Below are 14399 nucleotides of genomic sequence, written 5' to 3'. Positions count from 1 at the left end.
CCTAGAAATAAGTGAAACTCATTCTAATACATGACGCTTGTACATCACCAATATAGTCCATAAGCAGAACCAAATTCTTATCAAAAGACCATGGACTATTATGAAGAACCTTTTTCTTATCGCTCATATCAATAAACTGAGCAAGAAAAACATTATTTCCCAAATCAAAGAACTTAACCCCTTTCACTAGATTCCAAACAGTGCGCATTACTGACTTACAAACCTCCTTATTGAAGAATTTACGGGACAATAATCTGAAAATGAGGCAATAATCTTTGTAATCAACAATGGACTCCTGTGAAGAATCTTGAATGCACAAGCCCGCCTTCTCAACTTCAGACAAAGAAAATCTCTTACATTTATCAGCCAAATCTTCCTCCATCAGTCCAACAAATCAGCAAAGAAGACCTCTAAAAGTAACAAACTTGCACCTAAGTCAAGAAAACAGACCCTCAAATCATGGCAAGTAGTCGAAATTGAGAGAAAACCACAAACCCACAAGGCAGTTAACAAAATTCCCGTAATCACTGGAGCCTAGCAGTTGACAAAATATCACGAGAGAAAAATGTTCAGTTTGGGTTTCTTGAATCTTTATTTGCCTGTGGTTTTGAGTTTGAATGATTAGTGTGGAATCCCATTGCACTTGTTTGAACTTGCTTTGACCCATAGGTTGTGATTGTCTTTGTTGATCTGTTTAATTTTGATTTATTTCTGTTGCAGCCATCCATCCTGTTCACGTACAAGGTGAGAAACTATGAAATGTTTTAGTGGGAAATCTTATGTCCAATTTGTTTTTTAATGTCATGCTTTTCCGGCTGGTGGGACTTTTTCAAGGAAACCAAAAATGTACTTTGCAACTGTGATAATTAGTTCCTAGTAGTGCTTGGATTCACTCTCCATTGCACATGAATGTACTTGCCCTTTACATTCGATTCAAGTTTTCCACAAATGTATGTTTCATGATCTATCCATATTGCATTGACATATTTTGCGAAATTTAGCTCTTGTGAACATTGACTTCTTTTGTTAAAATGATGTGGATTCCTTCTCCTTCATTTCCTCAACAGTTCACATATATATTTTATTTTTTATTCAATTTCTACATGACAGAGGGACAACAAGTATTGCTGTTAATGGCACATGTGTGGATTACCAACCCCAAGTGAAGTAGGCAAAAAGAAAAGAAAAACCTACTTTACCTAAAGTATGACCTTTTGACTTGTTTTTGGTTTTTCAGTAGTATTATCTCGAGTGTACTTATCATGTGATATCCCGTATGATAAGGATATGGTAGGTGTGTATGAGATCCCACATTGCTTGGGAAGGAGAAATTCTTGCTCTTTATAAGGTTTCAATGGGGCTCCAATTGTATCATTTGCTAGTCTATTTGGAGTATAGGCCATGTGGTTTGGATCTTCCATTGGAGCGTTATAAATTTTTTTTTCCCTTTCAGTTTCTTTTTCCTCCTCTTACCCCCGACTTTCTCTCCATCATTTCCAGTTTCCCTCCCCAATTTCTTCCTCCCTGATCTCACCACTATCACATCTTGACAGTTTCATTTTATTTCTTCCTCACATTTTTTCCCCTCTCGAGAGACCCACACACTTCCTTCCTCTCCTACAGATTTCTTGTGTTGCAATTCGTGGGTTTCTTGAATCTTAGTGACATCGACAACCTCTCGCCGGGCTCTTGTGGACGAGGGTAATGCCCCTCTCATCCTCTGTTCTCGCTCACACACGCACGCCCACACCACTCTATTTTTACACTCACAAGGTTCTATTTTTCACAAATCACTACGCCGAGGCACAAATTAGACCAGTTTAGATACAATTGTTGGGTGATTATCTCACAATTGGGTCTTAGGAAAATTTCCCTTTAAACCCTTGTTTTAAATTCTCTTTTCTCATTCATTTGGTCTCTGAATCCTTCACACACACTAGAAATTTCAATTTTGTCGCCTCGCTTAGTATTACCATCGTGCTTAATGGAAAGAGACATTTTTTTTTTCATCCTTGTTTGAAGGGCTACAAGGTGATATTGAACGCGGTCTTGAAGCTATGATTTACGTTAGAAATTCTTTTATCTACGTCAATGAGAATTCTTGTGCTATTATGGTATTCTTGGAGGAATTGTTGAACTGTATGAGATGTGTTGACGGTGTTGGGTGGTTTGGAACCGTTGTGTCTGGTTGGAGTTTTTCTTTGTGGCAGAGTGTATGGAGTTATTATGCTTGGTTGTTTTGAGCTAAAGTGTTGTGTGTTAAAGATGATTAATGGTTGCTGGTGGTGCTGAATATGGAGATTATTTCAGTGCACTTTTGATTTGTTTGGGTGGACTAGATGAGTGGTTTTACGTACGTTATAGGTTGTTCGGGTTAATAAGTGGCTGTTTGAGTTGTGTTAATTTGCTGAAATATAATTTGAAATTATGGTTTTTAATTTTTTTAGATTGGGTTCGTGTTGTTGGTAATTAATGCTTGGTGTATATTTTATGAATAGGTGGTGAGACTAATATAGGTCGGACTCAAGAATTTGACAATACACTACGAGAGTCAAGTTAGCGGGGTTCATATGCTAGGCTTTATACAAATTGTTTAGACTGAGGTTGACTTTCTGAAAATTTTGCATATTTCGTTATGAAATGAGAACTTAGAAAAAAAAACATCAGTCATTTATTTGCATTACTCGTGAAGTCTATATGAAAGAGGAAAAATGTTTTCTGACATGTATTGTATAGACATGAGTTTTATTTTGTCATACTAACTCAAAAATGTGATAAAGAGCGATATTGAAAATCTGAAAATTTGTGCATTGATAAGAAAGATGCTCTGACTTTTGTTTTCAGTATGTGAGAATGATCTGAATATATTTTAATACTCTATTTTGTTTTGATATGGCATCTGAAAACTTTTGGCATGGTGTACTAATTTTGTATTTGACTCTATGTCTGCTCTATTTGGGTCGATGCCAACTTCTATATTTTTGAGTGCACTCACTTTGGAAACAAAGTAATTTTATGTGGTCTTTCCTGTGTACACACTCGGAACTCCGAAAATAATAAAGGAGAGATTCACCTCTGTCTTTGCCCAGTTTGGCCACAGGAGATAGCACAACCCCACCATAAGGGTTAAACATGGTCTTTGCTTTGTGAAATGCTCTATTTTCATATGATGATGATGCTCAGTTTCGTTATGCCAAAGTACTTTAGGTTTTATGTATCTTAAAACCATCACTCTGTTATGTTTGAAAACATGTCTTATTTTGCATGCTAATTTTGAAAGATATTTGTGTTCTACATACTGTACTCTGTAAATGCTTATATTTACACACTGGTATATATCTTCTGTTTACTGAATTATTGATAATTCACCCCTTATCTTTATAATATTTTTCAAATGATTTGGGCAATACGCTTGATGAGCTGGTTGTGCGAAGTTGAGTATCTAAGAGCATTGTCAAATATAAAATTTGGCTAGAATCTCAACTTTTAACTATAATATTAACTTTTGGCTAGGTGAATCCACATTAGACTAATCATCTTAAAGTTAAAATAATATTATAATATTATATATTTTAATGATATTTGACAAAATTTTTTATTTTTTATTTTTTTTGCAAATACACTTCATATATTTTTTTCCTCAACCTAATTATACAATAAATACATTTTGTCAATCCTTTACACCCAACAATCACATATATAAAGATGCCAACCTTTCTTCTACCCAACCCTTCAAAGAGTTGATACTGTCACGGGAAAAGATGAATCCATCATATCCAAAATTATACATAACAGGCTCAGAATCTGTTCCGGATAAGATTTATTTACATTTATTTCATAGGAACATGCCTTCAGTGCTCATATTTACTTCATCTCAGCTTGAAGATCTTCAGTCACCTGAATATACCAAGGAAATATTATTAGTTCAGTCACCTGAATATACCAAGGAAATATTATTAGTGACATAAATTGAGCAGAGACAGAATCTAAGATCCTACCTTAACCAGTTCATATAGGAGCATTGGCATATTAATAAACAATATTTTCATTTGAAGGCTCTGTTTTACAGTAGAGGTCATATAAATATGAGCTGCGTATCATATTTGACAAAATTTAGTATGTTTTACATCTTGAGCATATTTTCATGCATGAATGTTAAAAATAGATCTCACGTATCTGAAATAGTGACCACAAAATGTTAGTATTCTACTTAAATTGAAGGAAATAAAGTGCGGAACATGGGACTTACATAACATTGACAACAGCTGGTACCTAATCATTTGCCAATAAATAAATATGGTGCTTGAAACACGGCTGTGGATGGTATAATAAAAGCAAAATTTACATTTTGCAACCTCAGATACCCTTCTTTTTCAATTTGCTCCCTGAACTACCAAAACTATCCATTCGCATTCTAAGCTACCAAGTTATGACAATTTGCATAATCACTTAAATTCTGACCGTTACGTATATGCCATGTATCCTATTTTTCATCGATATTAAATAACAATAAGATCTTGAATAAGGAGAACATTGTCAAAATTTGGTTGTTTAGAAGTCATCTCTTACATGCATTTCCGCACAAAACCCATAATTCCAGACCAATCTCCTTCTGGAAGCATCAAATGGTAATGGACATTCAATTTCTCAACTCTTTTATTTTTCTTAACAGTTAAAGTCAACTACTGTCCTAATAGATCCACAAGAAAATCAACACTTCAAATCAAAACAGAGCAATAGCGGTCTGTAATTGATACCTAGCTAAGCAATAGAGCCTGAAGGGGAATCAGCATTCAGCAATGAAATTGAACTGCTGCAACTCCTTGAAGTTCAGCCATGGCTTCTCCCAAATCTTGGCTTCATAAACTTTCTTCTTCCCACCATCCGTTGCCTCCAGTGTCATATAGTACATAGTTCCAGAAACCACCTGCTGTTTCGTCTCCACTACCCTTCCAAACTCCAGAAGTGTATTCTGCACCGCAAAACAATAACAAAAGTTCAACAAAGAAAATTGTCGTCAAAGCTTCGTGCATATAATCAAGGTTGAAAAAATAACACCATTAAGCTCGTTTCCATTGATCTCAAATCCAAATTCTAAATTAGAAAAAACCAAATTTATCTGGAAATGGGGCCTAAGATTTCTACAGCTGATTCCATCACATAATCCATCAACTCATGATTTATCATATTATGCAAAATCTTAAACCCGATAAACGTTAATTTGATAAATCTCCAATAATCTAAATTAAAATTAATCATCATAACTCAAGAAATCATAGGTGCTAATTTGCAAGGAAATATAGAGTATCTTGATCAGTTTGATTTTATATGTAGTTCTCTAAAAATCATAGGTGCTAATTTGCAAGGAACTTTAATGTGCGTATCTGAGGAGGGAAAATGGAAGAGCAGTTACGTACCGAGAGAGTAATGATGGATCTGGTAGAGCTAGATCGTGTCGCTAGGGTTTTCTGAGAGAAGCCACTGCGAGAGTCGTAGAGACACCACGACGACTTAGTTTAATCGCTTATTGAAGAGAGGGAGAGAAGAGGGAGCACATCAGAATTAGATCCAAAAATGAGAGAAGAGACTCAGAGCAAAATGCATAGAGAAGAGCGAGGAAGAGACTTACCATTTGGCCTGGAAGAAGATGACCGACGAAGAGAAGAAGGGACGAACGAGGAAGCTTGTGAGTTGAAGAGAGAGAAAAGAACGAGGGAAAGAGAGAGGGGATGTTGATCAAAATAATAGAATATTCTGATGGAGGGTGAACGATGACTCGCCAATAATGGAGAGCACCCAAGAATTGTTGTAGCTCAAGTTTTGAACTTTAGACCATTGGCTAGTCCAATGTGGAGACTTTTTCTCACATATCGCTAAACTAGTTTAGACTTATATTGACATTTGGTTAGGCTATTGTCAATGCTCTAAGGGTACTTTCATTATTAGAGAGTTATTTTATGAATAGTTGGATTTTAGTGTGTGAAATTTGATGTATGGAGACTTTTAAAATTTCTGGTTTTTATGTTTTGATTAATTAAGGGTAGGTTTGGGGGGTGAGATGAGAATTTTGTATTTTGTTTTGAAGTTTAAAATATTAAGTTTTGGTATTATTATTGTTTTGGGATTTGAAAAATGTGTATTGGGATTTAAAAAAATTGAATTGTTTATTATATTTTGTATGGGGATTTGAAAAAGGTGTAATGATGAGATGAGAATTTTGTGTTTTGATTTTGGCCCCAAACCTGCCCTAAGGAAGACCTTGTAGAGGAATTTATGTGATTGAACTTAATGGATAAGTTTATGTTTTGTGTGGGAATAGGTAGAGATGTGATTTGCATTATAAGAGATAGATTGAATTTTATGTTTATGGAGTACTTAGAAATATCACTTATATTTTGAAGATATGGTTTTAAGTGATAAGAAGTAACTCTCCGACCCACCCAGGACATTACAGTTGGTATCAGAACCAGGTTTGAAGTTCTACAGATTACAGTATTTGAGATTTCGGATTATAGATAGACTGACTATAAGGAATAATATTACTGGTATTGCAGGTTTTAGAATTTGCAAACTTTAGAGATAGATCATTACTTCTGTTGCGTGTACATTTTCCTCTTTATGATAGGTACCTTTATAACTCTGAAGTACTATATATATGTTTGTTTTACGGGTACCACTATTTATTTATATTTATATGAATTTTAGATTTTTGAAACGATTATTAAAGGTTCAAGTTTTTTAGGATGCTACCTTGTTGTCGGGAACGAAGTATATCAGATCTGAACGCAACCGATAATGAAAGGGAAGCAAATCCCAGTGCTTCTGAAGTATTTCGAGCAGCAGGGCATCAATTAATAGATGATCTCGCGTAGAATCCCCCAGGTCGCCAACGCAACAATAATGAAGGAGGTTGTACCGTAGAACAATTTAACCGAATGCAACCCCCTTCATTTGATGGGAGAGGCGAGCCAATCCTGGCAAAGGATTGAGTTCAAGATATTGAGGAAATACTGTAGGTCCTGACCTGCACATATGAACAAAAAGTAGTGTACGCCACATTCAAGCTATCCGGGAAGGCGAAAAGATGGTGGATTTCTGAAAGAACTATCAGAGAAGCTGAAGGGACGGAAATAGTCAGTTGATTGCATTTCAAGCAGAATTTTCTCAAGCGCTTCTTCCCAAACTTGGTTAGAGATGACAAGGCTATGGAATTCGCGACTTTGGTGCAGGGTGCAATGACGGTACACCAGTATGCAGCCAGATTTACCGAGTTGTCACGTTTTGCTGCGTACCTGATCCCTGAGGAGAAAAAGAAGGCGCATAAGTTTAAACAAAAGCTGAACGAAAAACTTTATGAACGAGTGGTGGGCTTTCAGATTCGAAAATTTTCAAAGTCGGTGAGTAAGGCCACAATTTTTGAACGAAGCCTTCAAAGAAGCGCTGCACTGCATGATTAGAGAAAGATGACTACTCCATTTGGATATCATTCTGGCATGGACCAAGGACCGTGGAAAAAGAGGAATGAAGGTAGTAGCTCGGGTAAGAGGCCGGTTCAAGATAATCAATAGCCTTATATGTGTAGGACATGCAACCAAATGCATTCCGAGGAGTGCAGAAAATGGGCAATATTATGTTTCCATTGCGGCAAACCAATATAGATTTTCATCGATCCATCATTCTTCTTCACAAAAAGAACTGGAGCTCCTTAAGGTGATACACTGGGCCTGATTTGCCGCAATGGAAACATAATCTTACCCCTTTTCTGCACTCCTCAAAATGCACTTGGTTGCATGTCCTACACATATAGGGTTGTTAGTTACCTTGAACTGCCTCTTACCCGAGCTACTACCTTCGTTTCTCTTTTTCCACGGTCTTTGGTCCATGCCAGAATGATACCCAGATGGAGTAGTCATCTTCCTCTGATCATGCAGTGCAGTGCTTCTTTGAAAGCTTCGTTAAAAAATTGTGGCCTTATTCACCAACTCTGAAAATTTTCAAGTCTGAAAGCCCATCACTTGCTCATAAAGTTTTTCGTTTAGCTCATGTTCGAACTTATACGCATTCTTCTCCTCATCAGGGATTAGGTACATAGCAAAACGTGACAACTAGGTAAATCTGACTGCATACTGGTGTACTGTCATTGCACCCTGCACCAAAGTAGCAAATTCCATAGCCTTGACGTCTTTGACCGAGCTTGGGAGGAAGCGCTCCCAAAAAATCTGCTTGAAATGCAACCAACTGACTATTTTCGTCCCTTCAGCTTCTCTGATAGTTCTTTCAGAAATCCACCATCTTTTCGCCTCCTCGGTCAGCTTGAATGTGGCGTACGCCACCTTCTATTCATCTGTAAAAGTCAAGATCCGTAGTATCTCCTCAATATCTTGAACCCAATCATCCGATAGGGTTGGCTTGCCTCTCCCATCAAATGAAGGAGGTTGCATCCGGTTGAATTGCTACACGATATAGCCTTCTTCATTATTGTTGTGTTGGTGACTCGAAATCATCTATTAATTGATGCGCCACTGCTCGAAATACTTAGAAAGCACTCGGATTTACTTCTCTTTTGTTATCGGTTGCGTTCAGATCCGATATACTTCGTTCCCGATGACAATGTGACATCATAAAAAACTTAAAGACCTTTAATAATCATTTCAAAAATATAGAGTTCATATAAACATAAATAAATAATGGCACCTGAAAAACAAACATATTTATAATATTTCAGAGTTATAAAGGTATCTATAATAAATAGAAAATTGTATGCGCAATAGTAGTAATGATCTATCTCAAAAGTCTGCAAATTCTAAAACCTCCAATACCAACAATATTATTTCTTATAGTCTATCTATAATCCAAAATCTCAAGTACTATAGTCTGCAAAACCTCAAACTTGGCTTTGATACTAACTGTCATGCCCCGGTCCCAGGTCGGTCGAAGAGTTACTTCTTATTAAAATCATATCTTCACAATACAAGTGATATTTCTAAATATTCCATAAATATAAAATTTAATCTATCTCTTACAATGCAAATCACATATCTACCTAGTCCCACACAAAACATAAACTTATCCATTAAGTTCAACCACATAAATTCCTCTACAAGGTATTCCTTAATTAATCAAAACATAAAAAATCAGAAATTCGAAAGTCTCCATACATCAAATTTTACACTCTAAAATCAAACTATTTATAAGATAACTCTCAACTAATGAAAATACCCTTAGGTACTCAACTTCCCACAACCAGCCAATCTTGCCGAACCTGATCATCACAAAGCGTATCACCCAAATCATCTGAAAAATATTATGAAGATAAGGGGTGAGTTATCAATAACTCAGTAAACAGAAGACATATACTAGTGTGTAAACATAAGCATTTACAAAGTACAGTATGCAGAATACAAATATCTTTCAAAATTAGCATACAAAACAAGACATGTTTTCAAACGTAACAGAACGACGGTTTTAAGACACATAAAACCCAGAGTACTTTGGTATAACGAAACAGAGCATCATTATCACATCAAAACAGAGAATCTCACAAAGCAGAAACCATGTTTAACCCTCGTGAGAGGGTTGTGCTATCCCCGATGGCCAAACCAGGCAAAGGAGATGAATTTTTCTCTTATTATTCTCGGAGTCCCGAGTGTGTACACAGGAAAGACCACATAAAATCATTTTGTTTTCAAAGTGGGTGCACTAAAAAACAGAGAAGTTGGTACTGACCCAAACAGAGCAAAGCAGAGACAGAGTTAGATACAAAGTCAGTACACCATGCCAAAGGTTTTCAGATACCATATCAAAACAAAACAAAGTATCGAAACATATTCAGATCATTCTCACATATTGAAAACAAAAGTCAGAGAATCTTTCTAATCAATGCACAAATTTTCAGATTTTCAATATCGCTCTTTTTCACATTTTTTAGTCAGTATAACAAAATAAAACTCATGTCTACATAATGCATGTCAGAAAACATTTTCCCTCTTTCATATAGACTTCATTAGTAATGCAAATAAACGATCGAGGTTGTTTTTCCCAATTTCTCATTTCGTAACGAAACATGCAAAATTTTCAAAAAGTCAACCTCAGTCTAAACAATTCGTGTAAAGCCTAGCATATGAACCCCGCTTAGCTGACTCTCGTAGTGTATTGTCAAATTCTTGAGTCCTACCCATATTAATCTCACCACCTATTCATAAAATATACACCAAGCATTAATGACCAACAACATGGAACCCAATCTAAAAAAAAATTAAAAACCATAATTCTAAACTATATTTCAGCAAATTAACGCAACTCAAACAGCCACTTATTAACCCAAACAGCCCATAACGTACGTAAAACCACTCCTCTAGTCCACCCAAACAACTCAAAAGTGCACTGAAATAATCTCCATATTCAGCACCACCAGCAACCATTAATCCTCTTTAACAAACAACACTTTAACTCAAAACAGCCAAGCATAATAACTCCAACCGGAAACAATGATTCCAAACCACTCAACACCATCAACACATTTCATACAGTTCAACAATTCCTCCAAGAATATCATAACAGCACAAGAATTCTCATTGACGTAGATAAAAGAATTTCTAACATAAATCATAGCTTCAAGACGGCATTCAATATCACCTTGTAGCCCTTCAAACATGGATGAAAAAAATGTCTCTTTCCACCAAGCATGATGGCAATACTAAGCGAGGCAACAAATCTGAAATTTCTATTGAGTGTGAACGATTGAGAGACCAAACGAATGAGAAAAGAGAATTTAAAACAAAGGTTTAAAGGGAAATTTATCTAAGACCTGATTGTGAGAAAATCACCCAACAATTGGTATCTAATCTGGTCTAATTTGTGCCACGGCGCAGTGATCTGTGAAAAATAGAACCTTGTGAGTGTAAAAACCGAGTGGTGGGGGCGTGCGTGTGTGAGCGAGAACAGAGGATGAGAGGGGCATTACCGTCGTCCACAAGAGTCCGACGAGAGGTTGCCGGCGTCATTGAGACTCAAGAAACCCACGAACTGCAACACACGAAATCTGTAGGAGAGGAAGGAAGTGCGAGGGTCCGACGAGAGGGGAAAAAATATGTGAGGAAGAAATAAAATGAAACTGCCGAGATGTGATAGTGGTGAGATCAGGGAGGGAAAAACGGGGGAGGGAATCTGGGAATGATGTAGAGAAAGTCGGGGGTGAGGAGAGGAAGAAGAAACTGAAAGGGGAAAAAACAAAAAAACCCTTACCAACCGGCATCCTTTTTTTCTCTGGGGCTTCAGGGCTGGGCTTCACATATTCCTGTCCAGTTTTATAAAATAGAATTACGATTTTGGTTTGTGGATTAGCATGGTTCTGAAAACGATCACCCTAAGAGCATTCTCAATGAATTTAGGCTACGTTTGGATCCCAAATTCATCTCAACTCATCATTACAATTTTTTTAAATTTTAATATAAAATATAATAAATAATTTAATTTTTTTAAATTTCAAAATAATAATAATATTAAAAAATAATATTCTAACAATATTTTATCATCTCAACTCAACTCAACTCAACTCACTTCAACATCCAAACACAACCTAAATCTATCTTTAAAATTTAGTCAATATCACATTTTTTTAATTTTTCTATTCTATTTAAATTTAATCTCCACATTGGATTAGCCTTTCACTCTCTATATAATAATAAAATATTATTAAATTAATAAATTTTTTATTTAATTTATTTGTATCACATTTTATAATTCTATTAATTTAATATTAACAATAATTATATTCTAATTAAATTAATATTAAAAAAATCATATTTTCAAATGTCATTTAATACTAATAAAAAAATTGAGATTAAACTTAACTGGAGTGATAAATTATTATTTTAATGTTTGGTAAATCAATTGTAGTTCTCTATATTTAGTTAATCACTGTAGCAAAAATTTAAATTATTTTGGAGATGGTCAATTCAATGTAGAGTCTTTTTAGTACAAATTATCTAAATTTTAGCTAATTTCCTCATTTGGCCAAACCAATGAGGATGCTCTAATAGCATCCTGATTGATTTTTCAAATAACATTTTATCTCTAAATTTAATTAATTTTATCAATAGTTGGCCCACATTGAATTAGCCAAACATTTTTCATCCTAAATATTATCTATAGTAAATTCATATTTTTCTTCAAATATGAAAAGCATTGTTTCACCTCCAAATACATAGTTTATTAATTTCGACTATCTCTCTCCCACGTTTCCTTTCTCTTTCTTCTTCCCTTTTCCACTTCCACGTTTCTTCTTCTCTTCTTCCTTCTCTTCTTCTCTATTTCTTTCTCGCGTCTCTTCCTCTGTTCTCTTCTTCTATTGTTTTTTTTTTTTTTATCTTCTTCTCTTCTTCCCTCTCCCGCATCTCTTCATTCTTTCTCTTCTTCTAGTTTTTTTTTTCTCTTCTTCCCTCTTTCTCTTCTTCCCCATTTCTCTTCTCCCGCAACCATTCTCTCCCGTGACGGCACTTTCCAGCATGGCACCGCAGTAGCTTTTCTCCACCACGACAAGCACACGGTAAGATTCGAAACCCTAACCTTGATTTTACTCTTGATTTTTATTGTTTGGGTTTGATTCGAAACCCTAGCTTTGATTCTACTCTTGATTTTATTGTTTCGGTTTGATTTTGTTGATGTTTGGGTTTGATTTTGTTGGTCTTGGGTAGTTTCTTTGGTCTCGCTTGTCTTCATGTTCGCTTGATAGTTTCTTTGCTTGTCTCGATTGTGTTTGACATGTCTGCCTGCATCTGTAATAGCATCATCTTGCTCCTATGGCTTACCAACACTTACAATTTACATGGTAACCCGTCCATTTTTCTTCCATGTCCTCCTGTAAATTACGCCCAAAACAAAGTCACCATTCAGATTATGTTGCCCAAAAAGTTTACGAGCATCGCTTAGAAAGTCCACGACTGACATATTTTTTATGATTTGTAAAATTTACACCAGAATAGTCGTCCTTTTATTTTTTGATTTATTTGTGAAGACATCATAGATATCTCCAAGTTGTGGTGGTCTACAGCCAACACTGTTTATTGTATACATATGTAATTACAGAGATGGGGTAGATTTGGATAGTTGCTGGCTTGCTATTCCAAACAGAGTTATGCTTGTGAATGCTTACATTTGATATTGCTCTTGATTGTGTCTGCAATTCAGATTGTTTTGGTTATATGTGTCCACTGAAGCTCTTTTACTTCCAGTACCGATAGCTGTAATAGGTCATGATGTAGAAACTTTAAACCATTTCACCCTGGTTGATTTTGCTACTCGCCTTGAAACCATCTGCAGCTATCTATGGTTTGTATCTTATGCTTGTTGAGTTTTGTCAATTCAATCGAGACCCTTGGTAAAAAGCAAAGGCTGAAAACTCTATAATTCTTTTGCAGTGGTCTTTCTTTCTTTTGTTCTTTTAAAGAGTATCAAAATCATGGCGTCTGGTGATAGTTGTAAAAACATGTAATAGTGTGATGGTTGCATTGAAAATCGATGGAATTGTTTTGATAATATTGATATCGTGTGATAAAATTTTGTTTATTGGATTGTGAAAATGAAAATGAATATGATTGTTGAAAATTATAGGTGATTATAGGAGGTTATGAAAATAGAATTAATTAAAAAATAAAAATAAATTATAAAAATAAAAAGATAAAAAATAATAATATTTTATTATTATAGAGAGTGTGATTACTAATCCAATGTAGACTTTAACTTTTGAATGATTAGCTAAAAGTGAAAAAGTTATATATTAGTCAAAATTTGAAGAGTAAAATAGTCAATCCAATACCAATACTCTAAGGAGTTTATAGAGAAACAAGCTTCCATGCTAGATGTTGTATAAGTTGTGCAAGTTTTCCTCTGTAATTTTGTCAAATTAATGACTCTTGGTTTCATGTTAGTATTTTATGTATGAGATGCTTGCATGAGATGAGATGATAATTTTATGTCTCATCTAACTAGATTTGGATAGTAAGATGAGAATTTTTAATTTTAGATGAAAGTTTAAAATATTATTTTTTAATATTATTATTGTTTTGAAATTTAAAAAAATTGAATTGAGATTTGAAAAGATTGAATTGTTTATTATATTTTGTATTAGAATTTGAAAAAGTTGTAATGATGAAATAAGATGATATGAGAATTGTGTCTCATCCCATTGAAAAATTTTATACACCATACTACCATTCCACTTTCATGTCATTAAGTAAGATGAGACACATTTATCATCATTAAATGATTATTTATTGCATGCTTATTTATCATCTAATAGTATGAATGTACCACATATTATTTAGTATAATTAAAATAGGATGAGAGTGTAGTGTATAACATTACTCCATCCCATTTGCCAAACCTGCCTGATCCCAATT

General features: G+C 35.0%; 1 protein-coding gene across 5 annotated transcripts; it reads right to left on the bottom strand.

Moving 5' to 3' along the window:
* Nucleotides 1-3696: 3696 nt before the first annotated feature.
* LOC109008583 (cysteine proteinase inhibitor-like) lies at nt 3697-11324 on the bottom strand. 5 transcript variants are annotated; one of them, XR_001998957.2, is made up of 6 exons: nt 10964-11237; nt 10808-10875; nt 10636-10723; nt 9220-9294; nt 4758-4972; nt 3697-3897 (listed from the first exon to the last, which is right to left on the bottom strand). XR_001998957.2 is itself a non-coding variant. In XM_018988741.2 (5 exons), the coding sequence occupies exons 2-4, from the start codon at nt 11001-11003 to the stop codon at nt 4787-4789; spliced, it is 258 nt and encodes an 85-aa protein (XP_018844286.1). In that variant the 5' UTR covers nt 11004-11041; nt 11245-11324; the 3' UTR covers nt 3697-3897; nt 4758-4786. The 5 variants fall into 5 exon arrangements, 2 of the variants coding, with proteins under 2 accessions (XP_018844286.1, XP_018844285.1); XM_018988741.2 differs by lacking the exons at nt 10636-10723; nt 10808-10875 and adding an exon at nt 11245-11324 and having other exon boundaries at nt 9263-9294; nt 10964-11041; XM_018988740.2 differs by lacking the exons at nt 10636-10723; nt 10808-10875 and having other exon boundaries at nt 9263-9294.
* Between the last annotated feature and the right edge of the window lie 3075 nt (nt 11325-14399).

Source organism: Juglans regia, chromosome 8, assembly GCF_001411555.2.
Source record: "Juglans regia cultivar Chandler chromosome 8, Walnut 2.0, whole genome shotgun sequence".
Classification (NCBI taxonomy): domain Eukaryota; kingdom Viridiplantae; phylum Streptophyta; class Magnoliopsida; order Fagales; family Juglandaceae; genus Juglans; species Juglans regia.
The sequence above is the reverse complement of the archived record's forward strand: the minus strand, read 5'-3'. Positions and strand labels throughout refer to the sequence as shown.

Coding starts and splice junctions, on each gene's coding strand:
- LOC109008583 (XM_018988741.2), bottom strand. CDS start 11,003: ATGACGCCGGCAACCTCTCGTCGGACTCTTGTGGACGACG. Junction 9,295..10,963: donor TCGGACTCTTGTGGACGACG/GTAATGCCCCTC, acceptor AATATTTTTCAG/ATGATTTGGGTGATACGCTT. Junction 4,973..9,262: donor ATACGCTTTGTGATGATCAG/GTTCGGCAAGAT, acceptor TTTGCGGTGCAG/AATACACTTCTGGAGTTTGG.